At 36.3% G+C, this 19975-nt stretch overlaps 1 protein-coding gene across 1 annotated transcript in view; it reads right to left on the bottom strand.

Annotated features, from left to right (window-relative positions):
- Positions 1–19975, bottom strand: part of PTPRC (protein tyrosine phosphatase receptor type C) — a 119558-nt gene that overhangs the window by 39858 nt on the left and 59725 nt on the right. The window contains exons 4-9 of the mRNA XM_032422180.1: positions 14608–14673; positions 13432–13458; positions 11446–11664; positions 9217–9345; positions 7915–8055; positions 1655–1774 (exon numbers count right to left, since the gene is read on the bottom strand). Of these exons, the coding sequence (XP_032278071.1) occupies positions 1655–1774; positions 7915–8055; positions 9217–9345; positions 11446–11664; positions 13432–13458; positions 14608–14673 (702 nt within the window). The remainder of the gene's footprint in view (positions 1–1654; positions 1775–7914; positions 8056–9216; positions 9346–11445; positions 11665–13431; positions 13459–14607; positions 14674–19975) is intronic.

Consider the following 19975-nt stretch of genomic DNA (forward strand, 5'->3'; position numbering starts at 1 on the left):
CTTGATGTGCCTATGGACTTGCAGAAACAGTATAAGAAAAGATCTAACATGCTAATTTCTTGTCTCAGTTACTTATCCATAATATCGAGATTATAGTAATATCTCGACCTTACCATGGAATGCTAAATAATAAGTAAGATAAAGTGTCTCTTCTAACCTGATTAAGTGTCTATTTTCTCAGAAATCCCCAAAGCTAGAGTTAATTGATTTATACCTGCCAGCTTAGTTCTACTCCGTCCCTAGTGAGAATTCTCTTTGAGGGCAGGAAAGGTGTGAGCTCAAGAGAGGAGCATAACTCTCCCCCACCCCTCATTCACGGCTTCTGCTCACTCCTTATATGGGATCTGACTGCTAGAACAATATCAGTTAAAATCTAAGCATCAAGATGCTATTCTCAGGGTCACTCTGGCTTCCATTCAGTGACCTAATTTTGTATGTTTGCATATGTAACCTGACAACCATTCTGTTTCAAAATGATTGATTTATGTAGTTCTGTAAAGCTTTTATCTTCGCTAATTTGACAAAAGTCAAATTATTAATTTAATTTTGAAGAATCCTTGTTCAAAAGATACTGCTGTTTGGGGATTAAGGTTTTCAGTGCTTAGAAAGGTGGTTCAGAACATTCATTTCCGATTGCAAAGGGTTTCAAGATTTGGTTGAAATGCCAAAATACTTTATGTGAATATCTCTGCCTCCTCCACGTGTTTGAACACTTTTTCTCGGGACTCTGACAGCAGAAGTACAAACTGTATGGAACATGCTAAGGACTTATTTGACATAGTGCTTGAAATTTGTCTTTTCTTAGAGCAACAGAGACATACCTAACTTTCAAGTCACGCATGTTGACTGGAAAGGGTTAGAAAGACACTGGTTTCCTCACTTGTCACTTCTTTGTTTAAAAAAAAAAATACCTCAGAAAATCCATTAACAACTTCCCAGACTACTCTAAAGTATCTACTTGAACACTATGGCAAATAGTATAAACGTGTTGATCCCCAAAGAATTTTGTGCTGGAAGGAAAAAAAAAATAGCTTTCTTCTTGGAAAAAAAAAAAAAAAAAAGGTAATACACAAAATTTCCAGCAACATCATTGTGGTCTTGAAGGGTGCCCACTGGTTTCAGTAACTTTTGAAAATAGTACTCGGGGGCACCTGGGTCTCAGGGTCCTGAGATTGAGCCCAGCGTCGGGTTCCTCATTGAGCGTGGAGTCTGCTTAAGATTCTCCCTCTCCCTTTGCCCCTCCCCCCCGCTCTCTCTCTCTCTCTCTCTCTTTTTCTCTCTCTCTCTCAAAAAAACAGTACCTCGGTTGCAACAAAGCATAAACATCTCTTCCACATTATTGGGGGAATTTCTTGTCACTTGGTATCCTTAAGTTAATATAAAATACTGCAGTTTCTCAAAGTAGCTCATGCTAAAAACATGAACAACACAGTAGCCAAAAGAGTACAGTATATTGGGGATGTTCTAGTTTTTAGTCACGTCAGAGGCTGGAGAGCCCACAGTGAGTAGAAGCTGTTCTAAAATCGAGGCATATAGGTTGCCCATCACAGTCACTCTGTGGCTCTGTGGCTCACTAGCTCAATCCACATTTCCAGTGCTTTCCACTCCTGGGATTTATCTTTCCTGATATGGAATTAAATCTTATACAAATTACCTGTATCTTTCTTCCAGCAAAAAATATAATTATGAAAAAAATCTTGAGGGGGTTTCCAGGTGAGCACTATGTCAGTTGCACTTTCATCATGGCTCGTAAAATTCTGAGGTGAGCCTGGACCTGTTAAATGAATAAGAATATAAAATATGAGAAATAAGAAAGGGAATAAAAACATTCTTCATAATTATGATTACCAATAACCATATTTTAACTATGAATTTTTTTTAGAGATCACTTAACAGAGGAAATGTCACTCTAACGTGGCACCGTGGACCTGAAAGAGTCAGCTGACCTGAAGACCTCTGAGAATACCCTCTTCCTGTCATATATATTCTTGTTCAGCTATCCTGGGATTTCTAGCTTTCACTGTGCTGAAAATCTGTCATTGGTAGTACTGGTAAACTTAACTGTCATTATTTGGAAGCTTCCAGTAACTAGTCATCATAACTTGAGATGAAGAATATAATAAATGCCTAGATCAAATTTATCAGGTATAATTTACATTAAGACACACAATTTGAGGTAAAATGTATGACTTTTGACAAATACATGCATCTACATAACCACCACCACAGTCAAGACCTAGACTATCTCTATCATCCCCTCAAAGTTCTTCTGTGCCACATCCCAGTCAACTCAGCTCCGTTGCCCAATCCCAAACAGCCTCTGAACTGCTTTCTTTTACTATAGGTTAAATTCATTTATTCACCCATTTCACATAGATAAAATCAAATACTAAGTACTTTTTTTATGTCTAGCATATGGCGCTCAATATAATGTTCTAGAGGTTCATTCATGTTGTTGCATGTGTCAGTAGTTGGTTCTTTTATTTCATGAGTAGTATTCCATTGTAAGGATATACCACATTTTATCTATTCATTCAACTGTTGTTGGGACATTAGGGTTGTTTCCAGACTTTTGGCTACTATGAGTCAATCTGCTATGAATCTTTGTGTAGAAGTCTTTGTGTGACATGTTTTTTCTCTTTGGCAAATAACCTGGAGTAAAATTTTTAAGTTATTACCTTACATTCTCCACCAGTAGTATTGTCAGTCTTTTTAACGTTAGCCATTTTAGTGGGTGTGTAATGTCATCATCCTCTCATAGTTGTTTTAATTTGCATTTCCCAGATGACTAATGATATTGAGCATCTTTACACGTGCTTATTGGGCATTTGCATATCTTCTTTTGTGAAGCATATGTTCAAAATGTTTGAGTATTTTTAATTTGGTCAGTTGGTGTCTTATTTTGTATTTGGAAGAGTTTCCTATATATTCTGGAGAAACTTCTTTTGTTGAAAAATTAATTGTGGATATTTTCCTATAATGTATGGATTGATTGCTTTTTATTTCCTTAATGGCTTTATCTGAAGAGCAGAACATTCAATTTTCATGAAGTTTAATTTATAAAATTTTTCTTTATGATTCTTCCTTTTTATGTCCTAAGAAATCATTGCCTGCACCAAAGTAGCAAAGGTTGTTTTTTTTCTAATGTCTTTGTCTAGACATTTTATAGTTTTAACTTTAGTGTTTAGGTCTGCAATCCACTTTGAGTTAATTTTTGTGTTTGTTGAGAGGTAAAGACTGATGTTCATTTTTTCTTCTATAGGATCATTTGTTGAAAAAAACTACCCTTTCCCATATTTTTTATAAATAAAGTATATCTTTTATTTATAAAAAATTTCCTAGGATTTCTATTTTGTTACATTGATTTATAAAGATTGCAATAATTTTAGTACCTAATATTCAAAAAATATTACATTTTTTTAGGTGTGCTGGGGACATAATTTTAATGTAGTTTTATTTTTCTTCTTGTGATTTTGTTTTGGAGAGTAATCAGGAGTCATATTGGGGCAGTTCCCTTAATCCTTAGCTAACCCTTCCATATAACATTTAGAATCATTTTAGTATGGTCTTTCAAAAGTTCTGTGATATTATCCTTAATAAACAAGTTCAGTAATGTGGCGGACTGCAAGATCAACACAGAAAATAAATAGTATGTCTATATACTAGCAATAAACAATCTGAAAATTAAATTAAGAAAATATTACCATATAAGCAAGAATAAATATAAAACTAGAAATAAATTTAAAAAAAAAGAAGTGCAAAACTTATGTCCTGGAAACTACAAAAAAAATTTTTAATACATTAAAGAAGACAAATTAATGGGAAGACACCGCACATTCATGGACTGGAAGACTAACATTTTTGAGATGGCATTACTCCCTAAATTGATTTATACAGGTTCAATGCAACCCCTATCAGAATTCTGACTGGCTTATTTATAGAAATTGACAAGTTGATCCTAAACTTCACGTGTAATTTCATGGAAACTTGAATAACCAAAACAATTTTGAAGAACAAAGTTGAAGGTCACAATTTCTGATTTCAAAACTTATATAAAGCAAGAGTAATACTAGCATAAGAATAGACATGTAGATCAATGGAATAAAGCTTAGAGTCCAGAAATAAGCCCATCATTATGGTTAACTTTTGACAAGGGTGACAAGGATATTCAATGGGGAAAAGATAGTCTTTTCAGCAAATGGTCCTAGGACAAGTGGACAGCCATATCAAAAGTATGAAACTGAACTCTTACCTCACATCATATACAAATATTAACTCAAAATGGATTAATAGTGTTACATTTAGGAGATAAAACTATAAAACTATTAGAAGAAAACATAGGAATAAATCTGCATGACTTTGGATTTGGCAATGAGTTTTAAAGGTGACACCAAACCATAAGCAAAAAGGTAAAGTTGATAAGTTGGACTTCATCAAAATTAAAATCTTATGTTTCAAAAGTTATCAACAAAGTAAAATGACAACCCACAGAATGGAAAAAGATATTTGCAAAGCATATGTCTGACAAGGGACTTGTGTCTAGAACATATAAAGAACTCTTATAACTTAATAAAAAAGATTTTTTAAAAATAGCGAAGGATTTGAATAGATAAAAGATATACAAATGGCCAATAAACACCTGAAGCCATGCTCAAAATCATTAGTCATTAATCCAAATCACAATGAGATACCACTTTATATCCACTGGGATGACTATAATAAAAAAGAGAGACAATAATGAGTGTTGGTGAAGATGTGGATAAATTTAGAACCCTCATGCATTGTTCATGGGAATGTAAAGTGATGCAACCACTTTGGAAAACAGATGGGCAGTTCTTCAAAATTCAGAACATAAGGTTGTCATATGATCCCCAAATCCAAGCCTAGGCGTGAACATGAGAGTAATGAAACATAGGTCTATACAAAACTTGTAAATGAATGTTCATAGCAGCATTATTCATAATAACCAAAAAATAGAGACAACCTAATCAACTGATGGATGAACAAACAAAATAAAGCATATCCATACAATGGAATATTATCAGGCAATAAAAGAATTGAAGTATTGATACATTTTACAACATGGAAGCACCCTGAAAACATTATGCTAAGTCAAAGAAGCCAGTCACAAAAGACAACATACTATACGATTCCATTTATATGAAATATCCAGAATAGGCAAAGCCATTGGAGCAGAAAGTAGATTGGTAGTTGTTTAAGTGTGGAAAGTAGGAGGGAAATGGGGACCGAATGCTAACAGATACGGGGTTACTTTTTGGTGTGATGAAAATGTTCTAAAGTTCTAAAGTTGATTCTGGCGGTGATTGCACAACTCTTAATATAGTCTTAATATATTTTTAAAACACTGAATTATATACTTTAAATGGGTGAATCACAAAGTTGGTGAATTAACAACTGACACATCACAATCTCCAAACCCAAAGTTCATATTAGGGCTCATTCTTGATGTCATATATTCTGTGGGTTTGAGCAAATGTATCATTTGACATGTACCCATGATTACGGTATCATGCAGAGTATGGTATCAGGCAGCCTCTGATCTTTTTCCTGCTTCCATAGTTTTGCTTTTTTCAGAGTATCATGTAGTTGGAACCATACAATATGTAGTCTTTCCAGATTGGCTTCTTTCACTTAGTAATATGCATTTAAAGTTCTTTCATGTCTTCCCGTGGCTTGACAACTCATTTCTCTTTAGTGCTGAATAATATTCCATTGTCTGGTTCTACTATAATTTACCCATTCACCTACCAAAGGACATCTTGGTTGCCTCCGAGTTTTGGCAATTATGAATAAAGCTGCTATAAACATCTCTGGGTAGGTTTTTGTGTGGACATAACTTTTCAGCTCCTTTGAGTAAATACCAAGGAGTGTGGATTGTATGGAAATAGTATGTTTCGTTTAGCAGAAACCACGAAAATGTCTTCCAGAGTGGCTGTACCATTTCGCATTCTTACCAGCAATGAATGATTTTGTTTTGGATTGCAACATTGTTCCACATGTTGCAAATATTTGATGTTGTGAGTGTTTCAGATTCTGGACATTCTAATAGACATGTAGTGTATCTCATTCTTGTTTTTGTTTGAATTTCCCTGATGGCATAGGAAGTAGAGCATCTCTTCATATTCTTATTTGTCATTTGTATATCTTTTTTGGTGATTATATATTTTTAATACACTGAAGGATCCACTTTGCTAACACTTAATTTACTATTTAGTATCTGTGTTCACAGGAGAGATTGACCTATAGTTGCTTCAGTTTTACTCAAGTTGCAAATCCACTGAACATTAACCCTAAGCCTATCCTAAACCCTAAGAATAACCAAAATGAGTTGATAGATTTCCATGTCTTCTATCCTGTTGAGTAGTTTGGATAAGATAGAAACTATCCATTCTTTGAACATGTGGCAAATTTGTCTTCACATTTTCTTAAGAACAGGTGAGGGAAGCAGACGGTGAGTGTGAAATGAGTAGAGAGACATTGGACTATAAATTTAATTCCAATTTTCTAACGCCTCCCAGGTAAATTTTCATAATTCATAAGTTCTAAAAAATTATTCATCTTATCTAACTTTTCATATTGGATGCAAAGTTGTTTTATAATTTGTTAAATGTCTACTTTAAGAATTTTTTAAATCAATGGGGGGTTTCAGTTTTTGCTAGAGGTCTATTTTATTATTCTTTTTTAAAAAAACAAGCCTTTAAGTTTGTGAATAAATTCTTAGTATAATTTTCTTCCTTCTTTCAATAACTTGGTACTCTAAACTTAGTGATGTTCTCCCTTCTATCATTTTTGCATTTATTGTTTTGGTTCTTACAAGCACTCTCCGTTGATTGTCACTCAGCATACAGCAAAATGATAAAATTTCTCCTAAAATATCACTTGGTCTTCCTTCAGACTATGAAATTCCTCCACAATATGTCTTTACTCAAATCTGAGTATCTGTGTTTCAAAAGGTAAACTGAGGCCATTTGTATTTATGGCGACTTTTGATATATTGTGTGGCATATTTCTGCTATCTCACCTATTGCTTTCTACTAGTATTTCTTCTCTCCCTTTCTCTTTCCCTCCCTGCCACTTCCTCCTCCTCCACCTCCTCCTTCTCTCGCCCTCTCTCATTCTCTCTCTCTCTCAATCTCTCTCTCTCTTTTCCTCCTCCTCTTTCCTCTCCCTCTGCTTCTTCTTCCTCCTTTTCTCCACTACCTTTTGCTCCTCTCTCTGTCTTTCTTCGGTGGGTACTCATAAATTGTCATACACATAATCAACATATTTTTTTCCTAGCAGATTCTACATTTCATTGGAATCTCCATACTTCCACCAAATAAAAGTGGAATTCTAGCACTGTTCCCTTCCTTCTCCCCTCCAGCTCCCAAATGCTATTATTTTCCAGAATGGTATTTTCCAACTGTTCTTAGCTATTATAGTCTTGTTATTATTTATATTGCTGGCATTTTAGTCATGCTAACTATTATCTTGCCACCAATATTTAGATTTGCCACTGTGTTTTAATAGCCTTGTGCTCACTTCTGTCAAAGGCAGGGTTTGATAGAAGGGCAGTGGGTGCAGTAGCCCACCAAGAAGGGAATGGTGCTCAGGAGAAAATGGGAAATATGTGAACAAACCAGATCATCTATCTTGGTTTTGTTTCCACCATAAGCTCACAAGGGCCTACAATTTGCAGTTGAAAAAAACAAATAAAAACAAAACAAACACACAAAAAACTTGACAAAGGTCTGGATCTTCTGTCATTCATTTTGAAATTCTACTTTACAAACTGATACATATCTAATTTCTGAAACCCTTTCTCCAAATCTACAGCATCATTTTCTGTGATTCTCAAAGAATTGTAAGAACAGAAGGAGAAATTTTACATACACATATAAGTAATATACTCACTTCCAATATCTGTTTGAACAGTTTTATTTATGTGCAAAAACATATGGCCACCATAGGATGCTTGTAAACTACAGGAATAACTTTGGTTAGGTGAAAAGTGTTCAAAGTTAACTTCTGTCTTATTATATGCAGTATAATTACCTGAAAGACATAAGTATCATATATCAGTATATGAATACAATATATCACATTTAATTTTCTCTTTAGATTTCCTATCTATAATAATTTAATATCTATCAGAATTGAAAACTTTTACAAATAGTAAATAATAAGTAAATGATATTACAAAAAACTACTATCATAATGCATGGTTTTGCCATACTCCATTTTAAAGAAAATATTAAAAAGTCCAACTGAATTTGAGAGTGTCTCTAATATAACTGATGGAAGGAGTTCTCTGTTCAGAAACTGAGATTGAACCTGAGTTAGCTTTTGCCTAACAAATATTTTAGATATGTCATGTTTTACCATCAGTTCATCATCAGTTTGTTCTTGCTTTCCTCATACTATTTATATCACAGCCATGAATCTTCTTTATAACATGATGATTACAACCGGTGTCGCACTACATCCTTTGTGTGTGTATGTGTGTGTGTGTGTCTGTCTGTCTGTCTGTCTCTGTTTTGCCAAATATGGCTTAGCAGATGGCTTTATACCAAAGAAGGAGCTTCCACCTTAATAAATTCAAATAAAAAGAAATAAAAATTCATTAAGTCATTAATTATTAAAAAGAACCGGTATCTCAGTTATTGCCCCCCATATGAACCCGAATTCATATTCCTAGAGGCACTTACTGTGCTTTTCCCACTTGTCTTTCATGTAAGTGTTCTTGAGGTTGTCTATGAATTTTGTTGATGGAGGGCTGACCACATAAACTCTTGAGTAATATGATCTTATGTTTGCTTTTATTCTAACAGTATGTGTATCATAATTTTTTTATAACATCCTTCTGTGATAATCCCTTCAACAATATCTTGTGTATAACAATTGCCAAGAAAATTCTTGTAAATTAATTGACTGTTACTATTTCAAAGATTATTTTTTAAGGAAAGTATTTGTCTATTTTGTGAATTTGAGTGGTATAAAGAATACAATGTTTTGACTCCAAATATACCATGGACCAAAAGTGGGGAAGGGGAGGGGGAGGGAGACAGTGGTAGGGAGAGGAAAGGGGGAGAAAGAAGGAAAAAAATAAAGAAGGGAGGGGGTAGAAGGAAGGGAAGAAAGGAAGGAAGGAAGGATTAGATACATCTAGAACAACTTTCTACCATAAAAATACTCTAATCAAAGCTATATTCTTACCACATTGAAATGTGTATCTAATTTTATTATTATCACAAGTAAAATTTTTGTTTTCTTCTACTTTTAAACAAATAGAAGTATTTGCTTTTTCATCCTCTGTACAATCTTCCAAATCAAAACCTTCAGGACCTGTCAAAAAGAAGATATAGAAATAGATGATTAATGTTTCATAATGTGTGCCATATGCTCAATTAAAGTGACTGAAATTATATTCATGATATAGTCTTTGGCAAGTATTTAGAGTGCTTTTGGCAAAGTCTAATAATTCAGGGTTTTGCATATCTCAATTATTTATTCTTTTTAACATCACACATTTTGGCAGCATTTTATTTAGAATTTATCTTACCTTTAAAAAATGGGACCCAAGCAAATGTCTAGGTGAAATTGCATTTTTTGCACATTTTAACACACTCACTTCATTCTTTTTCTTATATCTTCAATTTTTTTATTTACTCTTGATTTTTTTATTAAATGATTATTACACAGAGTATAGGGGGTTCTGTCTTGGAGAATGTTTTTTACATCGTCATTTTCTGTTCCTAATTGATAATTTATTTCAATAATTTTTCAAAAAAATCAATCTTTAACCTATGTATTTTTAAGTTTTTATTTTATTTTATTTAGCAATGCAACAATTCCCTACAATAACAAGTGCACTCCTTAATCTGCATCACCTTTTTAATCCCCTTCCCCTCTGGTCACCATCAGTTTGTTCTCTATAGTTAAGAGTCTGTTTCTTGGGGCATCTGCGTGGCTCAGTTGTTAAGCGTCTGCCTTCAACTTAGGTCATGATCCCAGGGTCTTGGGATGGAGCCCTGCTCCCTGCTCAGCGGGAAGCCTGCTTCTCACTCTCCCACTCCCCCTGCTTGTGTTCCCTCTCTTGCTGTATCTCTCTCTGTCAAATAAATAAAATCTTTAAAAAAAAAAAAGTCTGTTTCTTGCTTTCTGTCTCTCTCTCTCTTATTTTTTCCCTTTGTTTGTTTTGTTTCTTAAATTCCATATATGAGTGAAGTCATATAGTATTTGTCTTTCTCTAACTATTTCATTTAGCATTATATTCTCTAGCTACATCCATGTTGTTGCAAATGACAAATCCAATAAAGGGTTCGTATCCAAAATATATAAAGAACTTACACAAATCAACACCCAAAAAACAAATAGTCGGGCAGAAGGCATAAACAGACATTTCTCCAAAGAAGACATGCAGATGGCCAACAGACACATGAAAAGATGCTCATCATCACAGACCATCAGGGAAATGTGAATCAAAACTACATGAGCTATCACATCACACCTGTCAGAATGGCTAAAATCAACAACACAAGAAACAACAGGTGTTGGTGAGGATGTGGAGAAAAAGGTCCGCTTGTGCACTGTTGGTGGGGATACAAACTGGGGCAGCCACTGTGGAAAACAGTATGGCGGTTCCTCAAAAAGTTAAAAATAGAACTACCCTATGATCCAGCAATCTCACTGCTAGATATTCACCCAAAGAATACAACAACATTAATTCAAAAGGTTACATGCACCCCTATGTTTAAAGCAGCATTATTTACAATAACCAAGATATGAAAGCAAACTTTAACCTATTGAAATGTTAACAAATCAATGTTCTTGAATTATTATGTGATGTGAGATAGTCAAAACATTTATAGTTCCTGAATCCCTTTTCCAAAATGCATTTTGTAAAGATATGCTTTAGTGGAGTGGGCTTGATACCCTGGTCCCTTCTTCCCAGCAGGAGCTGAGCTGGCAAAACCGGCTTGATCACCTTAAAATGATCATAATCTCTTTTTTTATGTGCAAGTATTTTTGTTCTTTCCACAACCATCAAATCCTTGACTTTGTGTTTTCCCCCAATATAGTCCAGACACAACTGTATTTAGAAGGATAAATATGTGCACATATGTATTTAATGACTTGAATTAAATGGGGGGGGGGAAGAAAGCTTGTGGATAATCGCTTATCCACAGAGGGATAAATCATACTTAATCTACGCGATACACTGTGTAGAAGGAGTGTAGGGAGGGAAAAAGAATTAAGACGGCTTATAAGAGTTCCTAAACTCACTGGGGTAGGAGAGCAGAAAGTTCACGCACTTGCGTCCTGCCGACTTCCTTTCCTTCACCCTGCTTACTCACCTGACAGATTTCTGCAACCCCTAGCATGCAAGACACATAAAATTGTACTTTTTTGTAAATATACAAATAGAAACCAATTTATATTTACCTGGTGGTACTTCCAAGTTTAAAATTTTATTTGGAATATGACATGAATTATGACTTATAGTAACATTAGTATTTGTACATTCTGGTAGGCTGTGGATCTCATTCTCTACACATTTGTCATTTCCACAATTCACTTTATCACTAACATTTAGTTTTGCCTTAAATGACTTAGTTTCATTATCATAATGATATTTCACAGAGATGTATGCATACTTCTCATCTGAAAGAAAATAAAAGTGAGGATTATCTTTTAAAAAAAATTTTCAGAACAAATAAATCTACATCAAATGCAAGCACCTTATTATATTATAGATTTTCAAAAATATCAAATATCTAACAAAGTATCCCCAGAAACATGAAAAAGAGAGGAAACACATCAGGTGTGTCCATAATTATTTTTCAATATTCCCTTTATATCCCTGCCTATCAAGGACCTCAGCTTTTAAGTTTATACTTGGGTGATTGACAGATTAATGTCTGTCTTCCTGACTGAACTGTATATTCATTCTATGACAGCAAAGTCCAGTTTACTTTGAGCATCAACATAAATCCAAGTTTTTGCGTAAAACCTGTCATTAGTAGGGGCTCGTTTGTTTGAATATTACTGTTGAATTGATGCACAAATGAATGAAGCATCTGACAAATTTTTTCTCCTTGCTTTATCATTTCCCTTTCTTTCTAAAATGCAGTTCTTGATTACCTGTTTCTCCAAATATGTGGAACATTAATTCAGGGACCACAGGCCTCATTACTCCTTTACCTAGGTAAAATTATCAATAATAAACCCTCCTAAGGACCTCTCCTTAGTGACATCTCACATTCTCTCCTTTATTTAAACAAATTCCGTTGACTGGTAAAAACATGTTTTCCACAAATGCTAATTTATTCACTCATTTTTAATCCAATGAACATTACTAAGCCCTTATTATCTTTAAGACATTGTCCCAAGCCCTAGGAATACAAATGATCAGCTCTTAGAAATGTAGAGTCCTAACATGGAGACAAACATAGACATGAGTTGCAGAAGACATGCAAACACCTAAAACAAGATTATGCACAAAATAACATGGGAGTAGGGTGGGGAGAAATCTATTCAGATTGCAGGGATAGCAGAGGCTCTCCAGAGGAGGTGGGTGACTCAGTTTGTGTTTTAAAATATGAGTAGGACATAGGAAAAGAGATGGTGGGAGGGGGTGCGCTGGATGAAGGCGGAGTGGAATTCTAAGCGTAGAGGAAGAAAAGCAGGAGAGAACACAGAGACATTATGTAACCACTATGGGTTTAGAAAACTGTAAGGAATTTCATATTAGTTAAGTGAAGAGTGTAAGGAGGCAATAATATAGGAGAAATATGATCATAAAATACCATATTAATTAAGCAAACATATGAAGGCTGATCTTTACATTAAATGTATGGGGAGCTACCGAAGGCAGAGGCTTCAGCGATGAGATTCACAAACAATATGGAGGGTGAAGCCCCCATCACGAAAGACCTTCACTGAGAAGAGAGTAGGAAAATGGGAAAAGGGTTGCACAAACTGCTCTCAAGCACCTGCTTTGAGCCAAAACCCTGACAAAACAGAAAGACAGACAGGCAGAGACAAAAACAGATTCTTTTTCTTCACAAGCCTTGAAGGTATTCTCCACATTTCACATGTATCATTACACTGAATCCTCACCCCCTGCAACCCCAAAGCAAACTTGTTATCTTCCATTTCATGCACACCCAAACGGGGAGAGTTAAGTGGCTTCACCAAAGTTGTTTAGCTAGTAATTATTAATCCTGATGCTCAAAACTAGGTCTGAATATGACATCAATCTTCTTGCTCCTGAAGGACACTAGCTCTTAAGATTTGGAACTAATGATTACTGGGAAATGAGAGCCAGTGAGTATAGCTTGCTAGTGGGTCTTGAAGCTTAGAACGAAGAAGGAAATAATTCAAGCAATATTCTAAAGTGATATGCTTCCTCTAGATAAACAAACTTACCACATGATTGCTTAGGTGTAGTAGGAACTATAATAGAAAAAAAAAGAGAATGCAAATTATTAAAATTTCATTTACAATATCTCTGCTATAGTCATTTTGGGAAAGGGTGGTTTTACAATGTTTCAACTTCATAAATTGTAAAGTCTATGAGTTAGGTTTAAGAGACAATGCAGGGTTCACAGTGCCTAGTACAATGTTTTAATCTCAAAACTTCAAATGTTATAAACTAATGAGCTAGTTCTATAAAACATTTTCATGAATTTACCCAAAAAACATGATTGTGATAATAATAATATTGGCATTTTTGAGCACCCATTTGATTATGGTGTGGTGACATGGCTAACTCTACACGCAGCCAAAAACATTTAAAAGATCCTCATCCCCTTGATTAATCTCAAAATAGATTATATAATTATAACCTCGAGAGAGTTCAGTTTACACCTTTGTTTAAAAACATCAGAAAACAGGCAAAAGCTGCTTCATTCCCTAGTTTAATTTTTGTTAAGTTCTTTGCACATATACTGGATCCAGAGTAATTAATGGCTCTTTCAATGAATTGAAACATATCTTGGGTGAAGCATTAACTGAAGAATGAGTGGAAAGGTGCTTTGTGAAAGCGAAGAGGTCTCTGCTAATCTGGTCTTTGAGTTGGAAGAATTGGGGAAAGAAGAGTGGGCTTGCCGGCTCTGCCATGGCCGACCCACTGCCGATTGCTCTGTTCATTCCCTAGAGGCTCCTTGCTTTTGCTTCCATGCTCCATGTTGCATGACTGGGGCTCTACAATCAATCCTCTGCTATTCACCACTTGGAATGGAGAATCCCACTGATAGACTAGTTCCTTTTCATATTAATACCTAAACCCACTCTTAGAGAAAGAAGTCCTAGTATATTTGATTATTTTTCTATGCATTTGCATAAAGTACAAAGTTAGGAGAGCAGGGGGGTGCTATAATGACATGATAGGTTATGACAGTAACATTATGCTCTGATCTCACCAGTTGTTGCCTTGCTAAAATAAGGGTTTTAAGACTAACTGCTATTCCACAGCCCCCACGATTAGAATACTCAATAGAACTTCTCAAAAAAAGGAGCCCCGTGTAGAGCAAATGGGAGACCCTTCTATGAGCACATCCCAGGTACATGGTATGACTGCATGGCTGAAGGTAAGATTGTCACCTATTGTTGGGGGAGCAGTTGTATGGATAATGCTTGCTGCAGGTGAAGTGGACGTAAGAGTCACATCTGCAAGAAAATGAACAGAGAATAAAAGTTAATGAGTTTGTCATAATAAAGGGCAAAGGAAAAACTCTTCAGCAAAGATATTTTCCCAACCAAGTCTTTACTACAGGAGATCTCATTGGAATTAACACTTGCTCATTTTCAAAATAAAAAAGTGAATCAAAGCTTTATCTACCAATGGCCCTTGAAGATAAGCAATAGTTCAAATAATTAGAGCATGACATTAAATAAGTTGAGAGAAACTATTCATTCCTTGGTGTAATTCTTACCTGATGGTCAAACTACTCTTTTCTCCTTCAATTACAACTTTATTATTTTAATTACTAATAAGGATACCACTTACTCTTTTTTAATATTCACTGCCTACCAGCCTTTTTTACATACTCAGTTCTCACATCAATCCTATAAAATGAATATTATAATATCCAGTTTTACAGAAGGGAAAACTGACACACACAAATTATTCGTGGCTTGTGCTAAAGTCAGCCAGGAAGTTAAGGAGGCTGGATTTGATCCAGCTATATGACACTAAAGTCTATTATCTTTCTTCTTTGCCATCAACATTCATACTATGAATAACAAAATAAAGTATGCCCAGAAGAAAAAGCTTACCGGCAAGTTTATTTTGTCTAATTTAGTATCAAGATATGAAACTTTGTAAAACAGGAAACCTGCAAATAATATTTGGTATGAAGTAAAAGAGCTGCATTAAAGTTTCAAGTTTCCATCTCATTATCCATCACCTAAGACACCTAGAGCATCATGGTCAAACCTGAGGCGTTATCATGGGTGGTGCTGGAGATGCGTGAAGGTAAGGCAGCAGAGCTGCTGTGTGCAGGGCTGAGGGTGGCTACTGGTGTGAAAGCTGTGTCTACACGGAAGATGCTGGGTGTAATCCGTTCTCCTGGGAAGCCTGCAATCAGAAAGGCCATCATCACTGTCGTCCATTTCTGCCACCCAAGGGCAACGGCCGGACAGTCAACATAAACAGATTATTGAAGCTAAGGCCAAGCAACAATCAGGCACTTTGCTCTATGTGTTCTGCAAAACTGAATGAAAAACAGCAAGCTTTGTGGAAGAGGTTAAGTTTAACATCAGGCAACTCAAAACCTATGCAGTTCTGTCTTCGGAGCACAAATTTAAAAGTCTTTGGGACTTGAGAAGCCAGCTTGCACAACTTAGGGAAACCAAACTCCCCGGCCGAGGCATGCCTTGGGTGCTAGTGAGAATGCACCATGGCGAGAGAGTGAGGGGCTGGCTTGCCAGTGCTGACACCACAGAGATGGGAGTGGAGTTCTGGGTGTAAAAGGCTGTGTTAAGGTTGGCAGAAGAGGAAGCCCGACCTGCCATGTGCTGAAAGCCTCGCATGGGGTGCACCTCTCTGGGGGGGGCAGATTTCTGGGTGCAGGTGCTTAGGTCTACTGTTCTTAAATCAAAGCTGAGTGGGCTTCTGCCTGTGCAGTTGCTGAGCTCAGGGCGCTCCCTTTCCAGCTGAAGGTTACAATTCGACTTCCACTGTGTAGACTGCCCTTGCCAGGAAAAAGCACATCTAAGTCAATTGGTACAGAATCAGGCGTCGTTGCTGAAGAAACGGCACAATGTATTTGGTTAGGACCTTTCGCTCTCAAGCTTCAAAGCACCTCATGCATGTGACATCTTCCTGCAGACATCACAGCCAGAATTACAGCACAAGCAATCAATATGTATGCATTGGGTGCCTATTACATGACTAGCACTCTGGTAGTTGTCATGGCAAAAGCAAAAAGAAATACTAACGAGGCTCTATTTAAGCTTGTTTGGTTATTTCCCTGTCATGATCCCTGGGGTCCTCAGTTCAATGATAGGAGATTAGCCTTGCATTTGCAGTAAGATTCTCAGTATTTGAGCACAGTAAAACATGCATGCACATTCTGAAAATGGTTTCAAGGCCATCATGCAGGCATCCTCCAGTTACAAACCCAGAACAGTCCATAACTTCACATCCACATCCGTTAGAATTGAAAAAGCATCTTCCAAAAATTTGAGTTTGGGTTCTCAGCTCGGTCTACACAATCCACTACCCATCCTCCCATCTCACTAACCATAGAGCAGAATGAATGATATAAACATCAGTTCTTCAGTTCTGGATCCCCATAGAAGGGCTCCAACAGAACAAGGAGAAGAGCAGGAAGGTTTCTTTTTTTTTTTCTTTAAAAAAAAAAATTTAGGGACCCCTGGGTGGCTCAGTCGTTGAGCATCTGCTTCAGCTCAGGTCGTGGTCCCAGGGTCCCGGGACCGAGCCCCACATCGGGCTCCCTGCTAGGCAGGAAGCCTGCTTTCCCCTCTCTCACTCCCCGTGCTTGTGTTCCCACTCTCGCTGTGTCTCTCTCTGTCAAATAAATAAATAAAATCTTAAAAAATAATAAATAAATATATAGATAAAAAATTTAGACACAGAACTGGTCCTCTGCCACGTTTTAAAAATCAATGGGTTTGTCTTTTGTCTCCTTCCATATTCTTCCCTACTTCTCTTTCACGAGCTTGTTCTCTTCACCGCCCCCCCCCCCCAGAGTCCCTTGTCCTTCTGCTCTGAGGCCCCCATGCTCCCTCCCCAAGTCCCTTCCCTTCCTCCTTCATATGAAAACTATGACTCCCTTGTGTAGGTAATCTCAGTGCCGGTTTAGGAGTGGCTTTTACCATTTTACTTAATTAATCCTAATTCATTAGTGAAATTAGCCACTTGGAGAGGAAGGATTTCTTCATGAGGGCAAATAGGGTGGTTTGTGCGTCTATCAGCCCCTGCAGGTCAGTCCCCTTTAGGTCTTTTACAGCTCCTTCTCATCCACGACTTCTGGATCTGTGCATTTGCTAAAAGCTCCAAATCTTTTTACTGCGGTTCTCCTGGCAGCTAGGGTGGGTGGAACGAGGCAGGGAGGCGAGGGCAGCTCTTTTTCCAGTTGTTTCAAGCTTGTACATTGCCTGGAATGATTTTTGTGCCCCTATTTGATAGGGTTGACTTCCATGTTTGATTCGTACTTAAAGCAAGGCCTCTTTAGTACCAACTCTGTAGGCCCCCCCATTGCCATCTTTAACCTTCAGACACTCAGGCCACTACATTTTTATATGTGTCCATGTGGATTTTTGTTTTTCAGGATAAAAAAGGGGGGGGCACCATGAAGTGACTTAGACGCTGATTTTGGAAAGACAACGGAGGGGATATTTTGCATTGCTTTTATGTACAGAGATGCTAAGCCAAAAGAATCTTAATGTTTGAATGGGGAATATGAAGTATCTATTTCTTTTTTTCCATTCTTTTAAAAAACAATTAAATTGTGATTACAATTTCTTGGTGCCCTTCATTGATGATGGAAGTCATCCACTCTTCATGATTTTGTGTATTGGTCGGGGATCTTTAAGCAACAATTCATACATATTATTCTTTATTACCAGCAAAAAGTTCTCACTCTGCAATGATACTTGCCCCAAATATAAAAAAACATATAGAGTACCCTAAATAACTGTTTCCTCTGGAACAGGTCTTTCCTTTATTCTTGTAAGTCTCATTCTTTATTATTTCATCTCTATCACAAGGACCTTAGTTATGTGGCCTCATAAACGAAGGATAACTATGAAAGTATGAAATTCCAAATTCACCAACTAGCAAGTGCTACATGTTTAACAAGTGGTTGGATTCCCTCACACTATTCTTAAACACAGGCAGTTGTCATGCTCTCTTCGTCTTTGCACAAGTCTAACAGCCCCGCAAACCTGCTGTGTCATTCCCGCCCTGAGCAGGGGTGCGTGGGGGAAGGGCGGCAGCGGTGCTGGGTGTCTGCGGGTCAGATCCGGCAGAGGGCGCCTGCGAGTCTGCGTGCGTGGGGTGGAGAGGCGGCTGTGTAACACCTAAGGTAAGAAAGTGAAATCATTTCAGCGTTTCCCCACCATAGATGAAAAATACAAATACTAAGAGGTTATAAGTATATTTGTTTACCGAACCGTGAAATGACTCAGTCTATTAAAATGTGTGTCTGCCTCTATTCAAATTCACCTGGCAGGAAGGTGGGCACCTGTGTTCTTCATTTTTGGATTCCCAGAGGCTCCCTCTGGGCCATGAAGTCACAGATGACTCAGGTTTCCAGGCGTTTTTTTTTTTTTTTTTCTCTCCAAGTCACTATGAGCTTTGTGAAGTCTCCTTCAACTTTACAAACTGAAAGTTGGGATATTTCTTTGTAGGCAGAATCAATAAAGAATCCCTCAATATACAATAGGCAAATCATAAAAAAAAGAAAAATGGACAAGACATGTAACGACATCTAATATATACAATGGCCAAAAAGTATATGCAAAAATGCTCATCACTATGAAATTTTTTTTCGATGTACAAATGAAATACTTTAACTATCGTATTGGCAGAGTTTTAAAAGTTTAATATCTAGTACTAGAAAAGATGCAGGGAAACAGTTGCACACACACATACACACATTCTCTGACAGAATCCCATGTCTAGAGTCTGGAGTGTATATCACGGATAAAACAGTATCTTTAAAAATCAGAAATAGTATTTCCATTGTGTATGTGTGTAAATACTTTTTTATATATATATATAAATATAATACATAAATTTTAGTATATATAAGTCTAAGTATATACTTTGTATATACTATATTGATGTCTTGCAACATGCATAAAATATTTTTGTAAAAATAATATTACATAATTAAGTTTAATGATTTTTGAACAATTTTGAAAATGTTTGAAAATATTACAGTGTTAGAAAAATGGATTAAGGGATTTTTTCCCTACATATATTAGCAAGCCTGAAAATTTTATTGTATTCCACAATATAAATCAATTACAAGCAAAAATTAAATAACACATATAGATTTTATCCCAGTAAATAATTGAAATATCACCTGATAGCAAGATTATTTTCTAGGGGGAAAAATGTGTTCTTTTATTTGAAAGTGTAAGAAACTTTCCAAGCTAATTTTACCATCAGTATTATTGTGTTAGAGCAAGTTAGTATTTTAATATCATTCACCCTTATTCCCAATCTATTCCATTTTAAATATTTCTTCTCACATTTTGCTTCATATGGAATTTTGTATGCGTGTATTTGTGTACAAGAAGTTAAATGTGGAACCTTTGAAATGGAAAGCTCTGTGTGACATTTACTCAGTCAGTAAAAAAGTTTAGCCTGAAATGTTCTACCTAGCCATCAACACCCTCATCCTCACATTCCTTTTGTTAAAATTTTGGGCAATGAATTCAAATGCTTACAATGTTTACATAGGTCCTAGCCACTACTCTGCTAGTGTAGCGGGAA

Source organism: Phoca vitulina, unplaced genomic scaffold (assembly GCF_004348235.1).
Source record: "Phoca vitulina isolate PV1807 unplaced genomic scaffold, GSC_HSeal_1.0 scaffold26, whole genome shotgun sequence".
Classification (NCBI taxonomy): Eukaryota; Metazoa; Chordata; class Mammalia; order Carnivora; family Phocidae; genus Phoca; species Phoca vitulina.